This window comes from Rhinoderma darwinii, chromosome 1 (genome assembly GCF_050947455.1).
Source record: "Rhinoderma darwinii isolate aRhiDar2 chromosome 1, aRhiDar2.hap1, whole genome shotgun sequence".
Lineage (NCBI taxonomy): Eukaryota > Metazoa > Chordata > Amphibia > Anura > Rhinodermatidae > Rhinoderma > Rhinoderma darwinii.
In genome coordinates, this window is record NC_134687.1 from 423,775,441 (window position 1) to 423,797,770 (window position 22,330).

Here is a 22,330-nt window from a genome sequence, read left to right on the forward strand (position 1 = left end):
TGTCAGTGTATTCTACCAGTGATCTAACGATTGCTGGTTCAAGTCTCCTATGGGGACTAATAAAATGTGTAAAAACAAAAGTAAATAGTTTATTATTAGTGGAAAAAATTAAATATTTGAAAGTTCAAAAAGAAACACTTTTCACATTTTTTTTCTCCAAGTAATGTAAAAAAATAAAAGAAATACACAATTGGTATCGCTACGTCCGTAAAAGTCCAAGCTATTACAATATACCATTATTGAACTCACACGGTGAACGCTGTGAAAAATAAAGCATTTTAAATGGCAAAATCGCTGTTTTTTGGTCAACTTGGCTCTACCAAGAATTTTTATAAAAAGTGCTCAAAAAGTCATATGTACGAAAAAATGGTACCAATAAAAACTACATCTCGTCCCGCAAAAAATAAGCTCTCTCACCACTCTACTGACGGAAAAATAAAGTTCTGGCTCTCGGAAAGCGGGGAGAAAAAAAGAAAAAGCAAAACATGGATCAGTTCGGAAAGGGTTAATTACTTTCTAATAAAAAAACATTTATGACCACATGTGGGGTATAGCCATACTCGGGAGAAATTGCTTTACAAATGTTGGGGTGCTTTTTCCTCCTTTATCCTTTGTGAAATTGAAAAAAATTTAACTTTTTAGTGGAAATAATGTTGATGATAATTTTCACGACCTAATTCTAATAAATTCTGCAAAAGATGTGTGAGGTCTAAATGCTCACTATACCCCTAGATAGATTCCTTAAGTGGTGTAGTTTCCAAAATCGGGTTACTTTTGGTGGGCTTCCACTATTTTGGTTCCTCGACGGCTTCGCAAATTCGACATGACACCCAAAAATTATTCCAGCTAAATTTGAGCTCCAAAAGCCAAATGGCGCTCCATCCCTTCTAAGCCCCGGTGTGGGTCCAAACAGCACTTTATTACCGCATATAGCGTATTTACGTAATCGGGAGAAATTGTTTGACAAATGTTGGGGTGCTTTTTCTCCTTTATTCCTTGTAAAAATGAAAAATGTCTACGTTTTTTACAGAAAAAAAAAAAAGTTGATTTTTACCTTAACAGACTAATTCCAATGAATTCAGCAAAACTGTGGTGTCAAAATGCTATCTTTACCCCTAAAAAAAATTCCTTGAGTGGTGTCGTTTCCAAAATGGGGTCACTTTTGGGGGGTTTCCACTGTTTTCATCCCTCCAGTGCATTGCAAACGTGACACGGCACTAAAAACTATTCCAGCAAAATCAGGAATCCAAATGGTGCTCCTTCCCTTCTGAGCCCTGCTGTGGGTCCAAACAGCAGTTTATTACCACATATGGGGTATTGCTCTAATCGGAAAAAATTGCTTTACATATGTTGGGGTGTTTTTTCTCCTTTTTATTCCTTGTAAAAATGTAAAATTTCTATGTTTTTTCACAAAAAAAGTAGATTTTCATCTTCACATACTAATTCAAATAAATTTAGCAAAAAAACTATGGGTTCAAAATGCTAACTATACCCCTGGATAAATTTCTTGAGGGGTGTAGTTTCCAAAATGGGGTCACTTTTTGGGGGTCTTTACTGTTTTGGTACCACAAGACCTATTCAGTATTTTGTGTGGTATTACTATCTGTTTTACAAGTAGATACATTTAAATTTAGAAAAATGCAAATTTTTGCTAATTTTCTCTAAATCTTGGTGTTTTTTACAAACAAATATTGAATTTATCGACCAAATTTTTTCCCTAAGGCCTTATTCACACGAACGTGTGGGTTTTGCACGCGTTGCAGTTCCGTGTGTCACCAGTGAATGGTGCGTAGCTGCGTGATTTTCACGCATATGCCATCCTTATGACAAGCGGTTTTGATATTTAGAAAAAGAAATGAAGGAAGTGCTTTTATTTTTTCCTTCATTTCTTTTTCTACTGTTGCGTGAATCACGTGCGACACACGGAAGTGCTTCCGTGTGTTGTGCGCGATTTTCATGCACCCATTGACTTCAATGGGTGCGTGATGCTCGAAAAACGGCCAAGTATAGGACATGTCGCGAGTTTTACGCAGTGGACATACGCTGTGTGAAAATCACGGACTATCTGAACGGCCCCATTGACTAACATAGGTCCGTGTGACGTGCGTGATTTTTCACGCGCGTATCCCGGACGTTAAACACGTTTGTGTAAATAAGGCCTTACATAAAGTCCAATGTGTCACGAGAAAACAATCTCAGAATCGCTTGGATAGGTAAAAGCATTCCAGAGTTATTACCACATAAAGTGACACATGTCAGATTTGAAAAATCTGCTTCGTCCTGAAGGCCAAAACAGGTTCAGTCCTGAAGGGGTTAAAGAGGCTCTGTCACCAGATTTTGCAACCCCTATCTGCTATTGCAGCAGATAGGCGCTGCAATGTAGATTACAGTAACGTTTTTATTTTTAAAAAACGAGCATTTTTGGCCAAGTTATGACCATTTTTGTAGTTATGCAAATGAGGCTTGCAAAAATCCAAGTGGGTGTGTTTAAAAGTAAAAGTCCAAGTGGGCGTGTATTAGGTGCGTACATCGGGGCGTTTTTAATACTTTTACTAGCTGGGCGCTGTGAAGAGAAGTAACATCCTCTTCTCTTCAGAACGCCCAGCTTCTGACAGTGCAGATCTGTGATGTCACTCACAGGTCCTGCATCGTGACGGCCACATCGGCAGCAGAGGCTACAGTTGATTCTGCAGCAGCATCAGCGTTTGCAGGTAAGATCGACTTACCTGCAAACGCTGATGCTGCTGCAGAATCAACTGTAGCCTCTGGTGCCGATGTGGCCGTCACGATGCAGGACCTGTGAGTGACGTCACAGATCTGCACTGTCAGAAGCTGGGCGTTCTGAAGAGAAGAGGATGTTACTTCTCTTCAGAGCGCCCAGCTAGTGAAAGTATTAAAAACGCCCCGATGTACGCACATAATACACGCCCACTTGGACTTTTACTTTTAAACACACCCACTTGGACTTTTGCAAGCCTCATTTGCATAATTACAAAAATGGTCATAACTTGGCCAAAAATGCTCGTTTTTTAAAAATAAAAATGTTACTGTAATCTACATTGCAGCGCCTATCTGCTGCAATAGCAGATAGGGGTTCCAAAATCTGGTGACAGAGCCTCTTTAAGCGTCATTGGCAAATTGGCTTCCTTCAGCCAGGATCAAACACACACAGTTTTGATGCGTTTTTTTTCTTAGCTTTTTGAGCCAAACACAGTAGTGGACACAAAAGAAAAGAGATGCATCAGTCTTTACTTTTTTTACCTTTCCTTTCTGTGTATGTGATCCTGGCCTTAATCGTGTGTGTCAGATAATAGTTGTGAGGACTCTGCGTTCTAATTCTGAAACAACCACAGATGACTTAAAGCTTCTGGGCCCCCTTTGCAAAGGGCCCACCACCTACCGTGTGCTATTTTATAATACTGGTGTCATCATAGGTGGCCCCCTAAAGCACCAGGGCCCGGGTGCGACTGCTACCTCTGCACGCCCTATAGTTCTGCTCCTGGAAACACTGGCGTAGCTATAGGGGTCGCAGCGGTCGCAATTGCGACCGGGCCCCGAAGCCAGGGGGGCCCACGGCCCCCCGCACCACATCAATAAAAAGTTACTATAGTAACTCGGGCCGCGGGCCCCTGTTACTATAGTAACATACTTTACTTACCTTCCTGGTTCCGGATCGCAGCGGAGGTCCTGACGTCAAGCGCTGTGCGCAGTGCATGACGTCACAGCGCTATGCCGCCGCGCACAGCATCGAGGCTACAGAACTCCCGCCGCGGCCGAAGAGGAGGGTAAGGTTAGCCCTGACTGGCGGGGTCCGTCTCCTGGGACCCGCCAATCAGCTGTTTTGAAGGGGCCGCAGCAATCGTATGAGAGCTGCTCCCCTTCATTCCTGTCACTTCATTCCGGTCACACTGTGAATCGGTGTCGGCGATTCACAGTGTGGGCGAGTAGTGAAATGAAGGGGAAGCAGCTCTCGTACGAGTGCTGCGGCCCCTTCAAAACAGCTGATTTGCGGGTCCCGGGCGACACATCAGCTATTGATGGCCTATCCTGTGGATAGGCCATCAATGTTTAGGGACTGCACAACCCCTAAGCCTACGATGTAGCAGGCTTAGGGGGCCCATGAGACAGGATCACAGATTGTGTGATCCTGTCTGCTGGGCCCTGTATCTAAGCCTACCACACTGTAGGTTTAGATACAGGGCCCCAGCACACAGTAATCTTATACTGTATAAGATTACTGTCTGCTGGACCCTGTATCTAAGCCTACCTTGTGGTAGGCTTAGATACAGGGTCCCACAGACCGTATCACACATGGGCCCTGTATCTAAGCCTTAGGGTATGTGCACAGACACTAATTACGTCCGTAATTGACGGACGTATTTCGGCCGCAAGTACCGGACCGAACACAGTGCAGGGAGCCGGGCTCCTAGCATTATAGTTATGTACGATGCTAGGAGTCCCTGGCTCGCTGCAGGACAACTGTCCCGTACTGTAAACATGTTTTCAGTACGGGACAGTTGTCCGACAGCGAGGCAGGGACTCCTAGCGTCGTACATAAGTACGACACTAGGAACCCGGCACCCTGCACTGTGTTCGGTCCGGTACTTGCGGCCGAAATACGTCCGTCAATTACGGACGTAATTAGTGTGTGTGCACATACCCTAACACGTGTTACTAATAATTTTTTGTGTGTTTTCTTACAGGTTCGGTCGTTGGACTACGGCGGATTCCAGGACTACTTCGATGACAGCTTTTTTTTTATTAATAAAATGGTTAATGAGGGCTGTGTGGGTTTTTTTTTAATTTCAATAAAATATTTTTTCTATGTCTTTGTGTTTTTTTTTTAAACTATATTACTACCGCCTTAGTAATGGCCGCCGGCTGATTGACAGCATCCATTGCTAAGGCGGGGCTTAGTGTTAGCTGCTGCAGAGGCTAACACTAACCCCCTTTATTACCCCGGTACCCACCGCCACCAGGGGTGCTGGGAAGAGCCGGGTACGATCCAGTACCTGACCATCTGTAGTGATGGTCGGCCACTGGGGTGGCCGCAGGCTGGTATTATCAGGAGGGGAAAGGCCAAAAACAGTGGCCCTTCCCATCCTGGTAATGCTGCCTGCTGCTGCTTTATTGTATCTGGCTGGTTATGAAAATGGGGGGGACCCCACGTCATTTAAAAAAAAAATAATAATTGGAAAGAACGATGTCGGGTCCCCCCCAATTTTCATAACCAGCCAGATACAACACAGCAGCAGCAGGCAGCATTACAAGGGTGGGAAGGGCCACTGTTTTTGGCCTTCCCCAGCCTAATACTACCAGCCTGCGGCCACCCCGGTGCCTGGCGGTCACTACAGATGGTCGGGTACTGGTTTGTACCCGGCTCTTCCCAGTACCCCTGGTGGCGGTGGGTACCGGGGTAATAATGGGGGTTAGTGTAGCCTCTGCACCGGCTAACATTAAAGAGGCTCTGTCACCAGATTTTGGAACCCCTATCTGCTATTGCAGTAGATCGGCGCTGCAATGTAGATTACAGTAACGTTTTATTTTTAAAAAACGAGCATTTTTGGCCAAGTTATGACCATTTTCGTATTTATGCAAATGAGGCTTGCAAAAGTACAACTGGGCGTGTTGAAATGTAAAAGTACAACTGGGCGTGTATTATGTGCGTACATCGGGGCGTGTTTACTACTTTTACTAGCTGGGCGTTCTGATGAGAAGTATCATCCACTTCTCTTCACAACGCCCAGCTTCTGGCAGTGCAGACACAGCCGTGTTCTCCAGAGATCACGCTGTGACGTCACTCACAGGTCCTGCATCGTGTCGGCACCAGAGGCTACAGATGATTCGGCAGCAGCATCGGCGTTTGCAGGTAAGTCGATGTAGCTACTTACCTGCAAATGCTGATGCTGCTGCAGAATCAACTGTAGCCTCTGGTGCCGACACGATGCAGGACCTGTGAGTGACGTCACAGATCTGCACTGCCAGAAGCTGGGCGTTCTGAAGAGAAGTGGATGATACTTCTCATCAGAAAGCCCAGCTAGTAAAAGTAGTAAACACGCCCCGATGTACGCACATAATACACGCCCAGTTGTACTTTTACTTTTCAACACGCCCAGTTGTACTTTTGCAAGCCTCATTTGCATAAATACGAAAATGGTCATAACTTGGCCAAAAATGCTCGTTTTTTAAAAATAAAAACGTTACTGTAATCTACATTGCAGCGCCTATCTGCTGCAATAGCAGATAGGGGTTCCAAAATCTGGTGACAGAGCCTCTTTAAGCCTCGCCTTAGTAATGGAGGTTGTCAATCAGCCAGCGGCCATTACTAAGGCGGTGATAATAAAGTTTAAAAAGATACAAGCACATAGAAAAAATATTTTATTGAAATAAAAAAACACAACCCTCATTAACCATTTTATTGAGAATAAAAAAAACGCCGTCATTGAAGTCCTCGTATCCGAAGTCCAACAACCGAACCTGTAAAAAAAACACAAACACACAAAAATAATCAGTAACACATAAAGAAGCAAAATTATTATTCTTACCTATCCTGGGTCCAGCACTGGAGCCGCAATGTCAGCGAGCTGGGCCCTGTATCTAATCCTATCATGTGTGATACAGTCTGCTGAGCTGTGTATCTAATCCAATCATGTATGATACTGTCTGCTGGGCCCTATATCTAATCCGATCATGTGTGATACTGTCTGCTGAGCCACTGTATCTAATCCTATCATGTGTGATACTGTCTGCTGAGCCACTGTATCTAATCCTATCATGTGTGGTACTGTCTGCTGAGCCACTGTATCTAATCCTATCATGTGTGATACTGTCTGCTGAGCCACTGTATCTAATCCTATCATGTGTGATACTGTCTGCTGAGCTGTGTATCTAATCCTATCATGTGTGATACTGCCTTCTGAGCCACTGTATATAATCCTATCATGTGTAATACTGTCTGCTCAGCCACTGTATCTAATCCTATCCATAGTTTATAGGGTCGTAGTGCTATAGATATGCTATGCTGTCTCATATACACACTTTTTTTGGGGGCGGAGACATATGTATTGGGGCTATTTCCCGGACATTTTAAGCCCTGAGGGTATGTTCACACGGCAGCGTCCGTTACGGCTGAAATTACTGTGCTGTTTTCAGGAGAAAACAGCACCGTAATTTCAGCCGTAATGGCATGTGCAGGCGTCTTTTGCTGTGTCCATTACGGAAGTAATTGAAGCTGGTTTTCCATGGAGTCCATGGAAAACGGCTCCATTTACGTCTGAAGAAGTGACAGGCACTTTTTTACGCGCCGCCTTTTGACAGCGGCGCGTAAAAAAAAATGACCGTCGGCACAGAACATCGTAAGACCCATTCAAATGAATGGGCAGATGTTTGCCGACGCTTTTGAGCCGCATTTTCGGATGTAATTCAATGCTAAAACGCCCGAATGACGTCCGTAAATAGTGTGTGTGAACCCAGCCTTAGTGACGCCCCGGCTGCTAGTGCTGCATTGTTAGGTCACTTAGGAGACCCAGTGATGCAGCTGAAAGCGGACCGTCGGCCATGAGAAGTTTGCGGGGGGGGGAGGGGGGGCAGTAAGAATTTTTGCATCGGGGCCCATGAGCCTCTAGCTACGCCCCTGCCTGGAAACCATACTGTGGGTACAGTATAACTTTTGCAGTCTGCTGTCATCCCTCCTAGCTTTTAAAAGGAAAACATGACTACGGGTGATGATGGAAGGGAGAAAGATTTATAGAGGAGCGGATGGAACACTGAGGAAATATTCCATTTAGTCAAACTGCTGTTCAGATAGTTATTCATCCATCATAACTATTATGTCTGTTTTTATTTCTTTGTCATAGTTGGCTGACAGTCATACTGTTTTTCTGCAGCTCATGCCGCTTTTAAGCCACCTCAATTTCTAGCTTCTAAGGAATTATGGGTTGGGTGTCACATTCTTTTGTTTTTTCTTACATTTTTTATGTACTTCTGGAAGAGTCCCATAAAAAGCACTAATTCATGCTTTTGCCCAAAAGTTGTGCGGTTCTATAAATTCTAATTTTTACACACTGAAAAACCAACATTTTACAAACTACAATTTTTATTAGCAGTCGAGCAACTCTTACCATAACCTGCTCACATCTGTTCTTGCAGCAAAATTCTATATTTTTTTTCTTAGATGAATAATTCTGTTGATAGGATATTTCATGATTTTCCACTTTTAACCTTGTTTGCCTGACTTGCTTAAAAACAATTATACGAAGACCATCATAAATATGAGCGATTTTGCAGTAGCCCATCAGTGAGATGACAAATTATGGAAGACTGGCTCTTGAGATTTAATATAAGTGGTCGTCATCTTTTTGTCACATCAAATTTAGCCAACTGACCCGATTTCAACTGTATCTGCATACTCAGGACACTGATGCAGTTCAATCCAATCCATTCACTATGTATCGCCAGACGCTCATGTCATTGTGATTGTCTTGCTCCGCTGTGTGGGGGCAGCTATGGGGGCATTAAACCGCGTGGGAAAACCTGTGGGGCATTATACAGCGTGGGGACAGCTATGGGGTACTTTATTCTGTGTGGAGGGCGGCTATAGGCGGAAATATACTGTGTGTGGAGGGCAGCTTCAGAAGCATTATACTATGTGGAGGGCAACTATAGGGAAATTATACTGTATGGGGGCTGTATTCTGTGTGGAGGGCAGTTATAGGGGCATTATACTGTATGGAGAAAGCTATGGGGGTATTATAATGTGTGGGGGAAGCTATGGGGCATTATACTGTGTGTGGGGGAAGTGCCAGTGGGTATATTCTAACAGTAGTATACAGCAGGCTCAGGGAATAAATGTTAATTCAATGGCGTGGTATGCAAAAATGGGTGTGGCCTAAATAATCTTAATTGAGGTTACATGTTCAATTAATCGTGTTTTTTATTTAGATCATAATCGCCCAGCCCTACATCAGAATATGCTGCCCTATTTAAAGTGAACCTGTCACCAGCATTTCACCTATTAAACCAGCAATACCTGGTAGTAGTGGGTGAAAAATCATTTCTATATAACCTATAATTGTCTTCTTAGTCGGCTCTGTAGCTTTAGTGTTCAGTTTTTTTGTGTTCCCACGCCGTATGCTAATGAGCATAAAAGAGTCAAATCTTCATTTGAAAAGAGTCATATTTCATTCCTCAAGTCTTTCCGCGTTAACCCCGCCTTCTTACTTTTTGATTGACAGCTCCTCGCCTTCCCCCAGCACACAATATCCCGTGCTTGTGCATTGATGTCCTCTTCTGGGGTGTGCGCTCAAAGGGACACCGGATTATTACGATAAAAGGCGCAAAATGTTTGCAGACCGTTATTTACAGTCGGAGGCGTTTAGGAGAGGGGATAACGGCAATGAACTTTTGATAGCAGCGGTCAGTGAGGGATAAGTAAAGTTCAATAGGTGAAATGCTGGTGACCGGTTCCCTTTAAGGCTAGCATATTAAGGCTACCCTTAAACAGAGCAGTATTATCTGATGATCTGCTTAGTGTTCCTCCAATGATACATTTAAAAACCTCTTGGGATATGTGGGAATTCAAGTTTAGAGTCTAGAAATAAAAAAAAATTGCTGTTTCTTAGCGTCATTGGCTTGTAGTCTGCACATTCCATTCATTTCAATAAGGAGCAGAGTATGAAGAGACTTGAATTATTGCTGCCTTTTACGTCCTCTCCGTGACCAGGCTCCAGCACCGCTGTATCTGTAACATGGCAGACATTGAGAACTGTTAGTGACTTAGGTAGATAAAAGGAATGGAGACCAGGTGGGGATCCACCGTAAGAAAGCGACATCATTCAGCCGCAAGACTTCCATGACTCCGACAATAAATATCTTCTTTTTTTTTTTTTTTACCAAATATCCAGAAAAAAACATAATAAAACAAGTCTCTAAAATACAACGCATTTTGGGGAAACAGAACCCCTTTTCCAAGTAAGCATGAGACAGTGTAGTGCAGACCTCTCCTAATTCACGAACAAACAGCTGAGCTTTGACGAAAAAGGCTTCACAAATGTACGGTACATGAGGATCTATGCGTTAAAGAGTTATATGAAGTTAGTAGCCAAAGAGATTCCTAAGACAATCTACTTTATATAAAACTCTCCTCTTCAGTGTATGTGTTTTTAGATCGTTGTATGTCATTTGTTTATATAATAAACATATATATATATATATATATGTGTGATCTAATGAATATATATTTCTGAATGTAATAATTATTGGTTTGTCAGCTTACAAAGATCTACAGTGTAGAGAAGAAACTAGGAAATCGGCATGGACAAAGAGAGGCTGGGATGAAAATGTCTATTATACAGGTATTCTAAGTCAGTAGTATCTCAGATATCTATTTTTAAAGGTAAAATGTCTCCTTAAAGAGAACCTTTTACCTGCCCATACGTGTGCAGCATGTAATGGACGGGGCTTCACAAACACTGTCTCACTTGAAATATTTTTTTTTAACTTCCTCCGTTATTTACATATCGGTGCCGTTCTATTTGGCGCCTGATATGTAAATAAGCCCCTAAACGGTCAATGGGGCGTTTCTAACAAAATGGCAAGTGGGCGTGATCTCTTCACTCTGTCTAATCAGCTACGGACAGCGTCAGGGCGGCTTGCACGGTGTTCCCTCCCTCGAGAGCCCACACAGACTGGTGGTTCTGCAGAGAGCACTCTGTGTGTGTTCTCACGGGAGGGAACACAGTGCAAGCCGCCCTGACACTGTCCGTAGTTGACTGTCCAGTGTCAGAGCGAAGACATCATGCCCACTTGGCATTTATCTGGACAGAAACGCCCCATTGACAGTTCAGGGGCTTTACATATCGGGCGCCAAATATAACGGCACCGATATGTAAATAATGGAGGAAGATCGGAAAATAACTTCAATTGAGACAGTGTTTGTGCATCCCTGCCTATTACGTGCTGCACTCCGCTGCACATGTAAGGGCAGGTGAAAGGTTCTCTTTGAAGAAGCACTTGGGGTTTGTGGTTTTTCTGCCCCCCCCCCCCTTGTGAGGGTATGTTCACACGCTTACTAAAAACAGTCTGAAAATCAGAGGCAGTTTTCTCTGAAAACAGCTCCGTATTTTCAGTCGTTTTTGAAGCTGAAAATGAAGCTTCTTTTAATTTGGAGCTTCTTTTGAGGCTTTTTTTCAGGCTTCTTTTGAGGCATTTTTCATAGTGTTCAATGGAATTTAAAACAGCGGCGTAAAAAGATGCCCCCCGTATGAACTAAATGCAGTTTTTTCTCATTGATTTCAAAGGGCAGATGTTTGTAGGCGTACATCTTCCGTTTTTTTCAGGCGTTTTTCAAGGCGTAAACACCACGAAATACGCGTGAAAACACTGCGTGTGAACATACCCTTAATGTAGTGATGTGTATTGAGGCTCTGTCATCAGTTTATAACTTGTTTATCTCCTACTTAATCTAAAAGGTGCTTTGATGTAGATAACTACTGTTTGTTTGTTTTTTGACCAAATTTTGAAAAAATTTGCATAAATTGAAACCTTTTCATAAATGTCCAACTGGACGTTTTTTTTTCTATTTACCAAGTGGGCGTTGTATGGGAAAGAATCAGCGTCATACACTTCTCTTCATTCCAGCCCAGCTTGATTCACAGCACAGCGTGATCTCACGAGATCACGCTGTGACGTGACTTCCTCCCGTAGGTCCTTCACCGGAGCGACGGAAGACTGAACAGACATCGCCTCCAGCCGCTGCAGGTTCGGATGAAAGTCCTGGCACAGCTGGAGGCGATGTCTGTTCAGTCTTCCATCGCCCCGTGAAGGACCTGCAGGTGGAAGTCACGTTGCAGCGTGATCTCGCAAGATCACGCTGTGCTGTGAATCATGCTGTGCTGTGAATCATGCTGGGCTGGAATGAAGAGAAGTGTATGACGCTGATTGGTCAGCATCATACACTTTTATATACAACGCCACTTGGTGAATAGAAAAAAAGACGCCCAGTTGGGTATTTAGACAAAATTAGCATAAATCCAAAAAATTTCATAACTTGGTCGATCATAAACGTGTTTTTTATTTTTTTTATTTTTTTTTAAAACTGTTACCTACATTAAAGCGCCTATTAAATTATGTAGGAGATAGGGAAGTTATAAACTGGTGACAGAGCCTCTTTAAGGGGGCTTTACACTAAGCGATTATCGGGCAGACGAGCGTTCGTGGAACGCTCGTTTCCTATAATTGCCCTGTGTAAACCGGACAGCGATGAATGAGCAAACGCTCGATCGTCTGCTGATCGTACGGTTTAAAAAAAGTTAAATATTCTCTTTCTTGCCAGCACTTCTCCCTGACGCGCTGCCAACATGATGATAATATATAGGGACGAGCGATCGAAGTAACGACCGCTCGTCCCCATCCATAGCTTTGTTTAACAGGAGCATACGAGAGCCGATCACCGATCTCTCGTTGATCGGCGCTCGCTGCATAGGCCGACTATCGGCCGGTGTAAAAGGGCCTTTACCTGGTGAGGTAATTCACGAGCCGCCGTGAGGTCATGTGATCTGCAGTCTGACTCCCTGTATCCTAGACTTGCATAGAGGGACTGACATCTGGTTTCTACAGTAGACGATGTAGGATCTGTGTTGTCTGAGTACAAATCATGTCGCCCCACGGCAGCCTGGAACAGAGCAGCGTCCCTTGAAATACAGCATCGGGTAAGTCAATACACATCACTACATTACAGTTACAGGAAAAATAGAAGTTGAATCCAGAGCTTCAGAGTTAATGTCCAATCTTTTTCATGTCGTCTTTTTTTTTATTTATTTTTTAATTCTATGGCGACATCAGGGGGTAGATGTAAGAAGCCTACGCGTTACTGATGGTTCCTCCGTCCTTACTCATGGCTTAAATTTACAGGGCGGAAAACACAAGCCCGGAGTGCTTCTCAAGTTAAATATTGGTTTATTTTAATTTATAAAATAGGGAACAATGCAAATATAAATAAAAAGGAGTTTAAAGTATTGTTTATATACCCTTATTATACCAGTACAATAGATCCATTTCTCTGTGTCGTAATATTTGACTGTATAGGTAAGTCCTGTGAAGTGCAGCCGTAGGCTAAGCATGGGGTCAGTTAAGTGACCCATGGCTGGCATTCAGTTAGCGCAATGAATCCAGTCATATGATTGGTGCTATATTTAACCGTTTTTAGTCAACCCATGAATGCACCACCCAGAACAGGGGCCTAATTCTCTGATATGAGACGTATGTGAGCAATATTTGAAAATCATGCATATCAGAGCTGCCTATTATATTTTATATATGTTTATACACTTTATTTTTTTTACTCACTTTTTTAAGGTTTACAGTTTTATGTGAGAACTTGAGACATTTACCAAGATTGCTATTGATCTTAACCTAACATACTGTTCTTTTAAATGACAAATCATTCGCGTATTTCTTTTGTTTCCTTGCAGTACCTCTTGTGCGGAACATGGAGTCTCGTATCATGATTCCTTTAAAGATCTCCCCTCTTCAGTGACACAGCGGTCATCTCTTCATAGAAACTGTTCTCATTTTTGAGGTGTCTGTTGTTTCTGCTCCTTTACCTGTGATCTTTACATCAATAAGAGCAGATCTTGTAGCAGGCTATGACCAATAGTACTGAAGGTGTGGAATAAACAACCTTGAAATTTGTTAGTATAGTGATCTGAATGTCAAAGACTAAGGCCTCATGCACACGACCGTGTTTTTGCGTCCGCAATTCCCCCGAAAATCCAGGGGAGAATTGCGGCCCCATTCTTTTCTATGGGGCCGTTCACACGACCGTAGTTTTTGCGGTCCGTGCACGGCCCGGGAGCCCGGACCGCAGAAAGTACGGCCATGTCTTATTACGGTCCGGAGCTGCGGTCCGGGCTCATTGAAAACAATGGCCGCGGCCATGTGCATGTGCGGTCGGCTTGCGGCTGACAGTCCGCTGACAGTCCGCAGCCGGCCGACCCGAAAATCACGGCCGTGCACACGGCTACGGTCGTGTGCATGAGGCCTAAAAGTGAGCTTTTAGGGTGTATTCACATGGTGCAGTCTTGCTGTGGTTTTTTTCGTGTTTTTTTTTTTTTTTTGCAGCGTTGCTGAAAACTTCACTGCAAAAGCGTTTTTTTTATTTTTAAAAAAACGCATTTGGTTTTGCACTGCGTTTTTGGATGTGGGGCAAAACTGTACCATGTGAATACACCCTTAAGGGTACAGTCGCACGTGGCAGATTTTGTAGAAATTTTTCTGTGGCTGAAAATCTGTTTCATTCATTTGAATGTAAACTTCAGAAATCCACACAACTGCTGTAGAAACAACCATATTAAGATAAATGGAAGCAGAACATTTCTGCAACACAATCTTTATTTATTTTTTCTGTCCCAAAATAAAAAGTACCACTTTTGTCCATAGGGTGTGTCTGGTATTGCAGCTTAACCAAATAAACTTCAATCGGGAGAAGTGCCAATACCAGACACAGATAGATATATCGATATAGATATATATTCTAATTTTTTATTCTAGACGATCCATTAAAGTAAAGTAGCCCAGAATATACGAGGCGTTAGTATAGTAAATGAGTAAATTGTACTCAGGGAAAACTAAAAGCGGTCTCACCACTAGGATGCTGTTGAAGGAAAAGCACGACTAAGCCGTTCGCACCAGCGGTAGCATGTGCCCTATAAGCGCTGCGGTTTACTTATGGTCACGTGAAATTTGCTGCCCTTTGCAATAGAATGTAAATAATGCAATAAATCTTAGCTCCGTATATGTATCGTCTGTGGGTCTATGTTCTCTCATATGTTAGAGGTATTCCGCTTGCTTTATACATGCAGAAGCAGAATAGAACGGTCTGAAAATAAATGCAAGATAAAGAAGCAGTATTCATTTCTTGGCAGCAACACTAGATAGCAGATGCATTTTATTGTTTTCTTTTTTTGACCTGTGGTATATTCACTAGAACTAAAGGCACTCAATCTTATGTTTTATAAATTCAACTACGTAGAAGGCAACAGTCAGCACTACACCTCACAGGAGATCTTGAAGAAAGCGTACATGACTTTTCATAATAAGCGGTCATGTGTGTACTAGAGGATTAACACTAATTCTGACCATGATATGACTTGTATTCTGCATTATTTAGCAGCTCTCCCCTCTGCAGGCTCGAATTCTCAGTTGTTGTCTGAGCTAGTGAGTGGAGCCTATTTGCTATCATGTCTTATCTCTCACTACACCCCCCCCCCCCCCCCCCAACCCCCAACCATGTGAATAAACGCCTAACTAGGCTGGTGCAAAGCTTCAAAAAATAAAGGTGTGACCTCTCCTTATATACTAGATATCCGAAAGAAGAGAACATGAAGCAGCACTAAAAAAAGGACATTTATTCATCCAACATAAGACCGTAACGTTTCACTTCCTCTATGAAGGCATTTTAAAGCAATGTGTGTTAGGAATACATACGTATAAATAGAGGGCACAGCCCAAACAATCAGTGCAATGAATCAGTATGTGATCATACAATAACTACAATTTTTGTTAACATCCAATCATATAAAGTTATCAGTGACACAAAAATCAGTGATATTAGGAATAAGACATGCTTTTCATAAAATATAGCATCCACAATGTACAAAAAGTGTTTAAAAGTTAATTGAATATAAACAATGTGATTATTAAAAACACAGACAGCTGGCACTCACCAATCTAGAAAAGAGGGAAATCGTTATAGCTGGACTCAGGTGTTGCATATCCTCCATTATCGGCGTTCTAAACCTCAAACTGTGCAAGCCTCTAACTAACCCACCAATTGGGTCAAGGTGCACATGTGATCAGTGCTCGTCAAGACAACAACTTCAAATGACGCAGTACGAGTCAACCACAGTAGTGGAAGTGACTGCGTACATGCGTCACTATCCCATGAAGCGAAAAGACGCCATTATTAAAAAGGGAAAACAATAAAGTGAATGGGTTTCTAAATCTTGTATATAATAAGCGAGAAAACACTCGATTTTTGATGCTCCGTCCATCACCACAACAAGGGCATTAACCACTCCCCTTAGTGACCACCAATACGCCTTTTTACGTTGGTTACTAAGGGGCCTTAGGCTAGGCTGACGCCTTTTCACGTGAGCCTAGTCTAAGTCTGATGACAGCTGAGCTCCTGCTCCAACGCCCGCGATCGAAGTTTACTTCGATCGCGCCTGTTTAACCCGTTAAATGCCGCCGCCAATAGCATTTAACTTTGTTTACATAGGGAGTGCGCTCCCTCTGTCACCCATCGGCGGCCCGCGAATGCAATCGCGGGTCTCCGATGGAGTGTCATGGCAGCCGGCAGCTTGATAAAAGCCCCCAGGTCTGCCCTGGACATATGCCTGTTAGGACGCGCCGGAGGCACGTCCTAACAGATTGCCTGTCAGATTTACACTGACAGGCAATAATGCTCTGGTATACGAAGTATACCAAAGCATTATAGCAGCGATCTGAAGATCGCACAGTAAAGTCCCCTAGTGGGACTAGTGAAATAAATAATAAATGTGAAATAAAGATTATTAATAAGTTACAGTAAAAAAATCCATTTTTTTCCATAAAAAGTGGTTTTATTAAGTAAAAGTGTAAAAAAATTAATAAAAGTACACATATATGGTATCGCCGCGACCGTAATGACTCCATTAATGAAGTTAATATGTAATTTAAACCGCAAGGTGAACACCGTAAAAAAAAAAAGCAAAAAACAATGGCGAAATTGCAATTTTTTTCCATTGCCCCCCAAAAAAGTCATAATAAAAATGAATCAAGTCCCATGCACCCCAAAACAGTACCAATCAAAACTACGTCTCGTCCCGCAGAAAACAAGCCCAAAAAATCACTACATTGATGGAAAAATAAAAAAGTTACGGCTCTTGGAAAGCAACGATGCAAAAACAAATAATTTTAGTTCAAAAGTGTTTTTATTGTGCAAAAGTCGTAAAACATAAAAAACCTCTACATATGTGGTATCGCCGTAATCGTACCGACCCATAGAATAAAGGTAACATGTTATTTACTTCGCAAAGTGAACGGCGTCAATTTAAAAACGCATAGAACAATGGTGGAATTTCAGGTTTTTTTATAATCCCCCCCCCCCCCCCAAAAAAGTTAATAAAAAAATTATATGTACCCAAAAATGGTCCTATTTTAAAGTACAACAAATCCCGCAAAAAACAAGTCCTCATACAGCGATGTAGACGAAAAAATAAAAAAGTTATAGCTCTTTGAATGCGACTATAGAAAAACGAATAAAATAGCTTGGTCATTAGGGCCTAAAATGGGCTGGTCACTAAGGGGTTAACGGTCTATTCACGTACATTGCGAAAAACGTTTAGTCTATTCATATTGGTACAGACCAAAAAGTATTAAGTCCCTAGGCACAAACTGTAACCCACATGTCTTATGAGGGAACAATCTGTGTCAAAAGTACCCATCACATCATCAGGTGATCGTTTCCCACATCGGAGGATTTGTGATGGACACTAAATTCAGGGATCCATTTTAATTAAAGAAATCTGCTCATTGTATATGTATTAATTATAAAAAGAGGGGAAAGGAACTGTACCCTAATCAAAGTAATCATAAACGCCACCGATCCCTTGTGTGAACATGGACAAAGCATATGGAGTCAATATATCAAAGTTTCAGATAATGTTTTATCAAATTCAAATCCCATTAACATTTGGCATTGTTATGTTGTATATCAAGTTCACCAATACGGTAATAATTTTTCAAAGAAATTTTTTTTTTTCAATTATTTATTGTTATTAAAAAAAAAAGACAAATATTTTCACATGTGCAGATATACAGTAGAGGAGTTATTATTGAGGTAAGATTATAACATATGAGTCCAAACTTTCCAATTCCAGATCGTGTGTCTCCAGTCACATTGTTATTGACAATCTAAAAAGAGAAAAGAACAAAAAAAAGATTATTACTGTATAATCATATATACAGGGCTCACACATAAGATAATTCAACTACCATCCCATGATATCGACAGAAACTCGGAACAGAAAACCAGGTGAGAGAATAAACTATCCAACACTATTGTGATGAGAGATGGTTATAAGAGAAACAGAGATTTATTGGTCTAGACATTATTTATAGACATTCAGTGGATAGTCTACATTTGAGCCATCTGTATGTAGAGAATTTAATTTAGTTATCCACTGTAATTCACGTTGCTTCAAAATTAATTCCCTCTAGCAGACCGAGCAATGCCCCAAATTGTGCCAATGTTCACAGTGACTGATATAATAAACCAGAAAGAGAAGAAAAGTCACGACCAAGTATTTGCAAAATTACAAACAATCTTTATTTCAGTCAAAAATACACAGAAAAAACACATTACAACTATACACAGTAAAAAGAATGAACCCTCATAAAGAGATGGAATCCGAACATGAAAGCAGCCTGGTCCCCCTGATTTTAAATTGGTCACAAGATCCCACAAAGAGCATAAATAAATATTTTTACGCAGGTGCTAAGCATAGTACATTTGCACAGATAGATACCTAATAAAATACATGCAAAGTGCAGTCATAGGCAAACTAATGAGCAGTATACCTACACCTACGTAGTGGAAAATGAGCAGGAGATCAGGACCGGGAGGGGAGACCGCTGCCAGACCCGACGCGCGTTTCGCTGGTGCTTCGTCAGGGGTGAAACTGACGAAGCACCAGCGAAACGCGCGTCGGGTCTGGCAGCGGTCTCCCCTCCCGGTCCTGATCTCCTGCTCATTTTCCACTACGTAGGTATACTGCTCATTAGTTTGCCTATGACTGCACTTTGCATGTGTTTTATTAGGTATCTATCTGTGCAAATGTACTATGCTTAGCACCTGCCTAAAAATATTTATTTATGCTCTTTGTGGGATCTTGTGACCAATTTAACATCAGGGGGACCAGGCTGCTTTCATGTTCGGATTCCATCTCTTTATGAGGGTTCATTCTTTTTACTGTGTATAGTTGTAATGTGTTTTTTCTGTGTATTTTTGACTGAAATAAAGATTGTTTGTAATTTTGCAAATACTTGGTCGTGACTTTTCTTCTCTTTCTGGTTTAAAATTAATTCCCTATTACCACCCCGTTTTAGTAGGGGTACCCTATCAATGATGGTAAATTTAAGGTGTTGGACCTGATGTCCTGCATCCACAAAATGTTGTGCTACCGGCAATTCCACCTTATTTGTGTGTATGCTTGACTTGTGATTGTTCAGTCTTCACTGTCGTCGTTTCGCCCACGTAAATCAAGTTACACGGGCATTGCATCATATATCACAAAGTCACTCTTGCACGTATAGAAGGAATTAATATTGAAAGATTTATGCGTACTTGGATCTATGTAGGTATCCCCTTTTATCATAAATGAACAATTATCACATGAAAGGCAAGGAAAACATCCTTTGCGTAGTACAGTAGTCCGTCCTATGTCATCCTTACTCACATCAGTTTTAACCAATCTGTCTCTCAAATTGTAGGGTCTCCTATATGAAAATAAAGGAGGGGAATTAAATTCTACAATTTTATCATAATAGTTGCCCAGGACATACCAATGTTTTGTTTTCTAATTCCTGCCACATTAGAGCTCCCTGTATTAAAGGTGGACACCATTGGAATTCTCTTGGATTGTATCGCTCTCTTGTTATCCTGACATAACTCCTCTCTACTTAGTCGTTTAACTTTCTCTAGATGTTTATTTACAATTCTTGGTGGGTAACCCCTATTTAAAAATCTCCTAGTCATTTGATTCCATCTGATATTCAGATCCCTTGGGTCATCAACTACTCTCTTCACCCTAAGTAGTTGGCTATAAGGTAAAGACCTAATCATTCCACCTGGATGGTGGCTGTCAAAGCAGTCTGGGTTTTATATAGAGGTCTGTCCTCAATCTCCCATCACATGTATAGACCATAGTGTCCAAAAAGGTCAAGTTAGTATCTGAAACTGTAATGGTAAACCTAATACCCGGATCTATCTCGTTAAGACTCTCAAAGAATAGATCCAGGTCAGAAGTATCGCCCGTCCAAATTAAGAAGACGTCGTCGATGTAACGCCACCACCTCAGCACATGGCTAAAGTGGTGGGATACATAGACCGACGTCTCCTCGCTGTCCGCCATGACAATGTTCCCATACGTGGGTGCAACATTTGAACCCATGGCGGTACCTCTACGTTGCACAAAGAATTCATCATTGAACAAAAAGTAGTTGCATGTTAACACAATCTCAAGGAGTCCCAAGAGAAAATCTTTGCATTCTGGTGTGAAATCAGTCTGGTTAAGTGCCTTATTCACACTATTAAGGCCCCGTTCATGATTGATAGATGTATACAGACTGGTCACGTCAAGCGAGACCAGTTTGCCTCCAATAGGAATCGAAACCTCATTAATTTTACTCAAGAAGTCCGTAGTGTCTCTAATGTAAGATTTAGCTGATTTAGCAAATCTCTGAAGGACTTTATCTAGGAAAATAGCCATTGGACTTAAAAGGGATTCCCTACCCGAGACTATTGGTCTACCAGGGGGTGAAATCAAACTCTTGTGTATTTTAGGTAAACAATATAACAGGTGTAATGGGACATTTGGGAAATCAAAATAAATGTAGATCTTTGTCTATCAGCTCATTCGCAAAAGCATTATCTATCAAGAGCTGCATATGTTTTTCTATACCCCTTCTGGGATCCACAAGCGTTTTGCTATAAACCTCAATGTCTCCAAGCGGTCCATAAACTTCCTGTAGATATGTGGATCGGTCCGTAACGACTACCGCATCCCCTTTGTCTGCAGGTTTGATAAGGTTGTCGTTATGGACCAATTCAAAAAGAGCCCTTTTATATATGTAATTTTAATTTCTGTTGCATGTTCTTTATGCACTGCCAAGCGACTGGACCAATCTGAACCAAATTTTCCACATAAGTAAATCATGCGCTTCCGAAGGTTTAGACCGGGTTTTAGCTCTCTAGGACCTACCGTTCTTGACATATTCGCAAAAGCAAATATTACACCGCTGGCTTCCACATCAAGGACCGTCCTCCATATTACATGACCCGTATTAGCCAATAGAAGCTCGCAGGTCCTTCATTCTTCGCCTCACCCACAGTTTTAGACAAGGTTTCCATAACAACCCAGCCATTTTTCTTTTACGTGTTACTCGCTGTAAACGAAGTGCACCTATACTGGATTTGAGCATTCTCATAAATTGAAACCTTTTCATACCAGTCATGCCTCCAAAAAGGAACCCTGCACTTGGACTTTATTGGATATGTTGGCTTCATATACAGTGAAGGAAATAAGTATTTGATCCCTTGCTGATTTTGGAAGTTTGCCCACTGTCAAAGACATGAACAGTCTAGAATTTTTAGGCTAGGTTAATTTTACCAGTGAGAGAGTATATAAAAAGAAAAAAAGAAAATCACATTGTCAAAATTATATATATTTATTTGCATTGTGCACAGAGAAATAAGTATTTGATCCCTTTGGCAAACAAGACTTAATACTTGGTGGCAAAACTCTTGTTGGCAAGCACAGCAGTCAGACATTTCTTGTAGTTGATGATGAGGTTTGCACACATGTTAGATGGAATTTTGGCCCACTCCTCTTTGCAGATCATCTGTAAATCATTAAGATTTCGAGGCTGTCGCTTGGCAACTCGGATCTTCAGCTCCCTCCATAAGTTTTCGATGGGATTAAGGTCTGGAGACTGGCTAGGCCACTCCATGACCTTAATGTGCTTCTTTTTGAGCCACTCCTTTGTTGCCTTGGCTGTATGTTTCTGGTCATTGTCGTGCTGGAAGACCCAGCCACGAGCCATTTTTTATGTCCTGGTGGAGGGAAGGAGGTTGTCACTCAGGATTTGACGGTACATGGCTCCATCCATTCTCCCATTGATGCGGTGAAGTAGTCCTGTGCCCTTAGCAGAGAAACACCCCCAAAACATAATGTTTCCACCTTCATGCTTGACAGTGGGGACGGTGTTCTTTGGGTCATAGGCAGCATTTCTCTTGCTCCAAACACGGCGAGTTGAGTTAATGCCAAAGAGCTCAATTTTAGTCTCATCTGACCACAGCACCTTCTCCCAATCACTCTCAATCATCCAGATGTTCATTTGCAAACGTACAAAATCAGCAAGGGATCAAATACTTATTTCCTTCACTGTAAGTAGCAAATTAAGTTTTTAACCACACACGCAAACAAATAGACCAGTGTGAAGCCGAAGAACTCTGCTATTCTATATTATAAAAATGAATGTCTGTCTGTCTGTCCTGTATAGGCATCCAAAC

The 22,330-nt window shown here is 41.9% G+C and overlaps 1 protein-coding gene across 1 annotated transcript in view; it reads left to right on the plus strand.

The window, feature by feature from the left end:
• The window catches only part of NIPSNAP1 (nipsnap homolog 1), a 62,874-nt gene extending 48,083 nt beyond the window's left edge, over positions 1 to 14,791 (plus strand). The window contains exons 9-10 of the mRNA XM_075829875.1: positions 10,269 to 10,352; positions 13,470 to 14,791. Coding sequence (XP_075685990.1) covers positions 10,269 to 10,352; positions 13,470 to 13,534 — 149 coding nt within the window. The 3' untranslated portion in view covers positions 13,535 to 14,791. The remainder of the gene's footprint in view (positions 1 to 10,268; positions 10,353 to 13,469) is intronic.
• Positions 14,792 to 22,330: the final 7,539 nt, after the last annotated feature.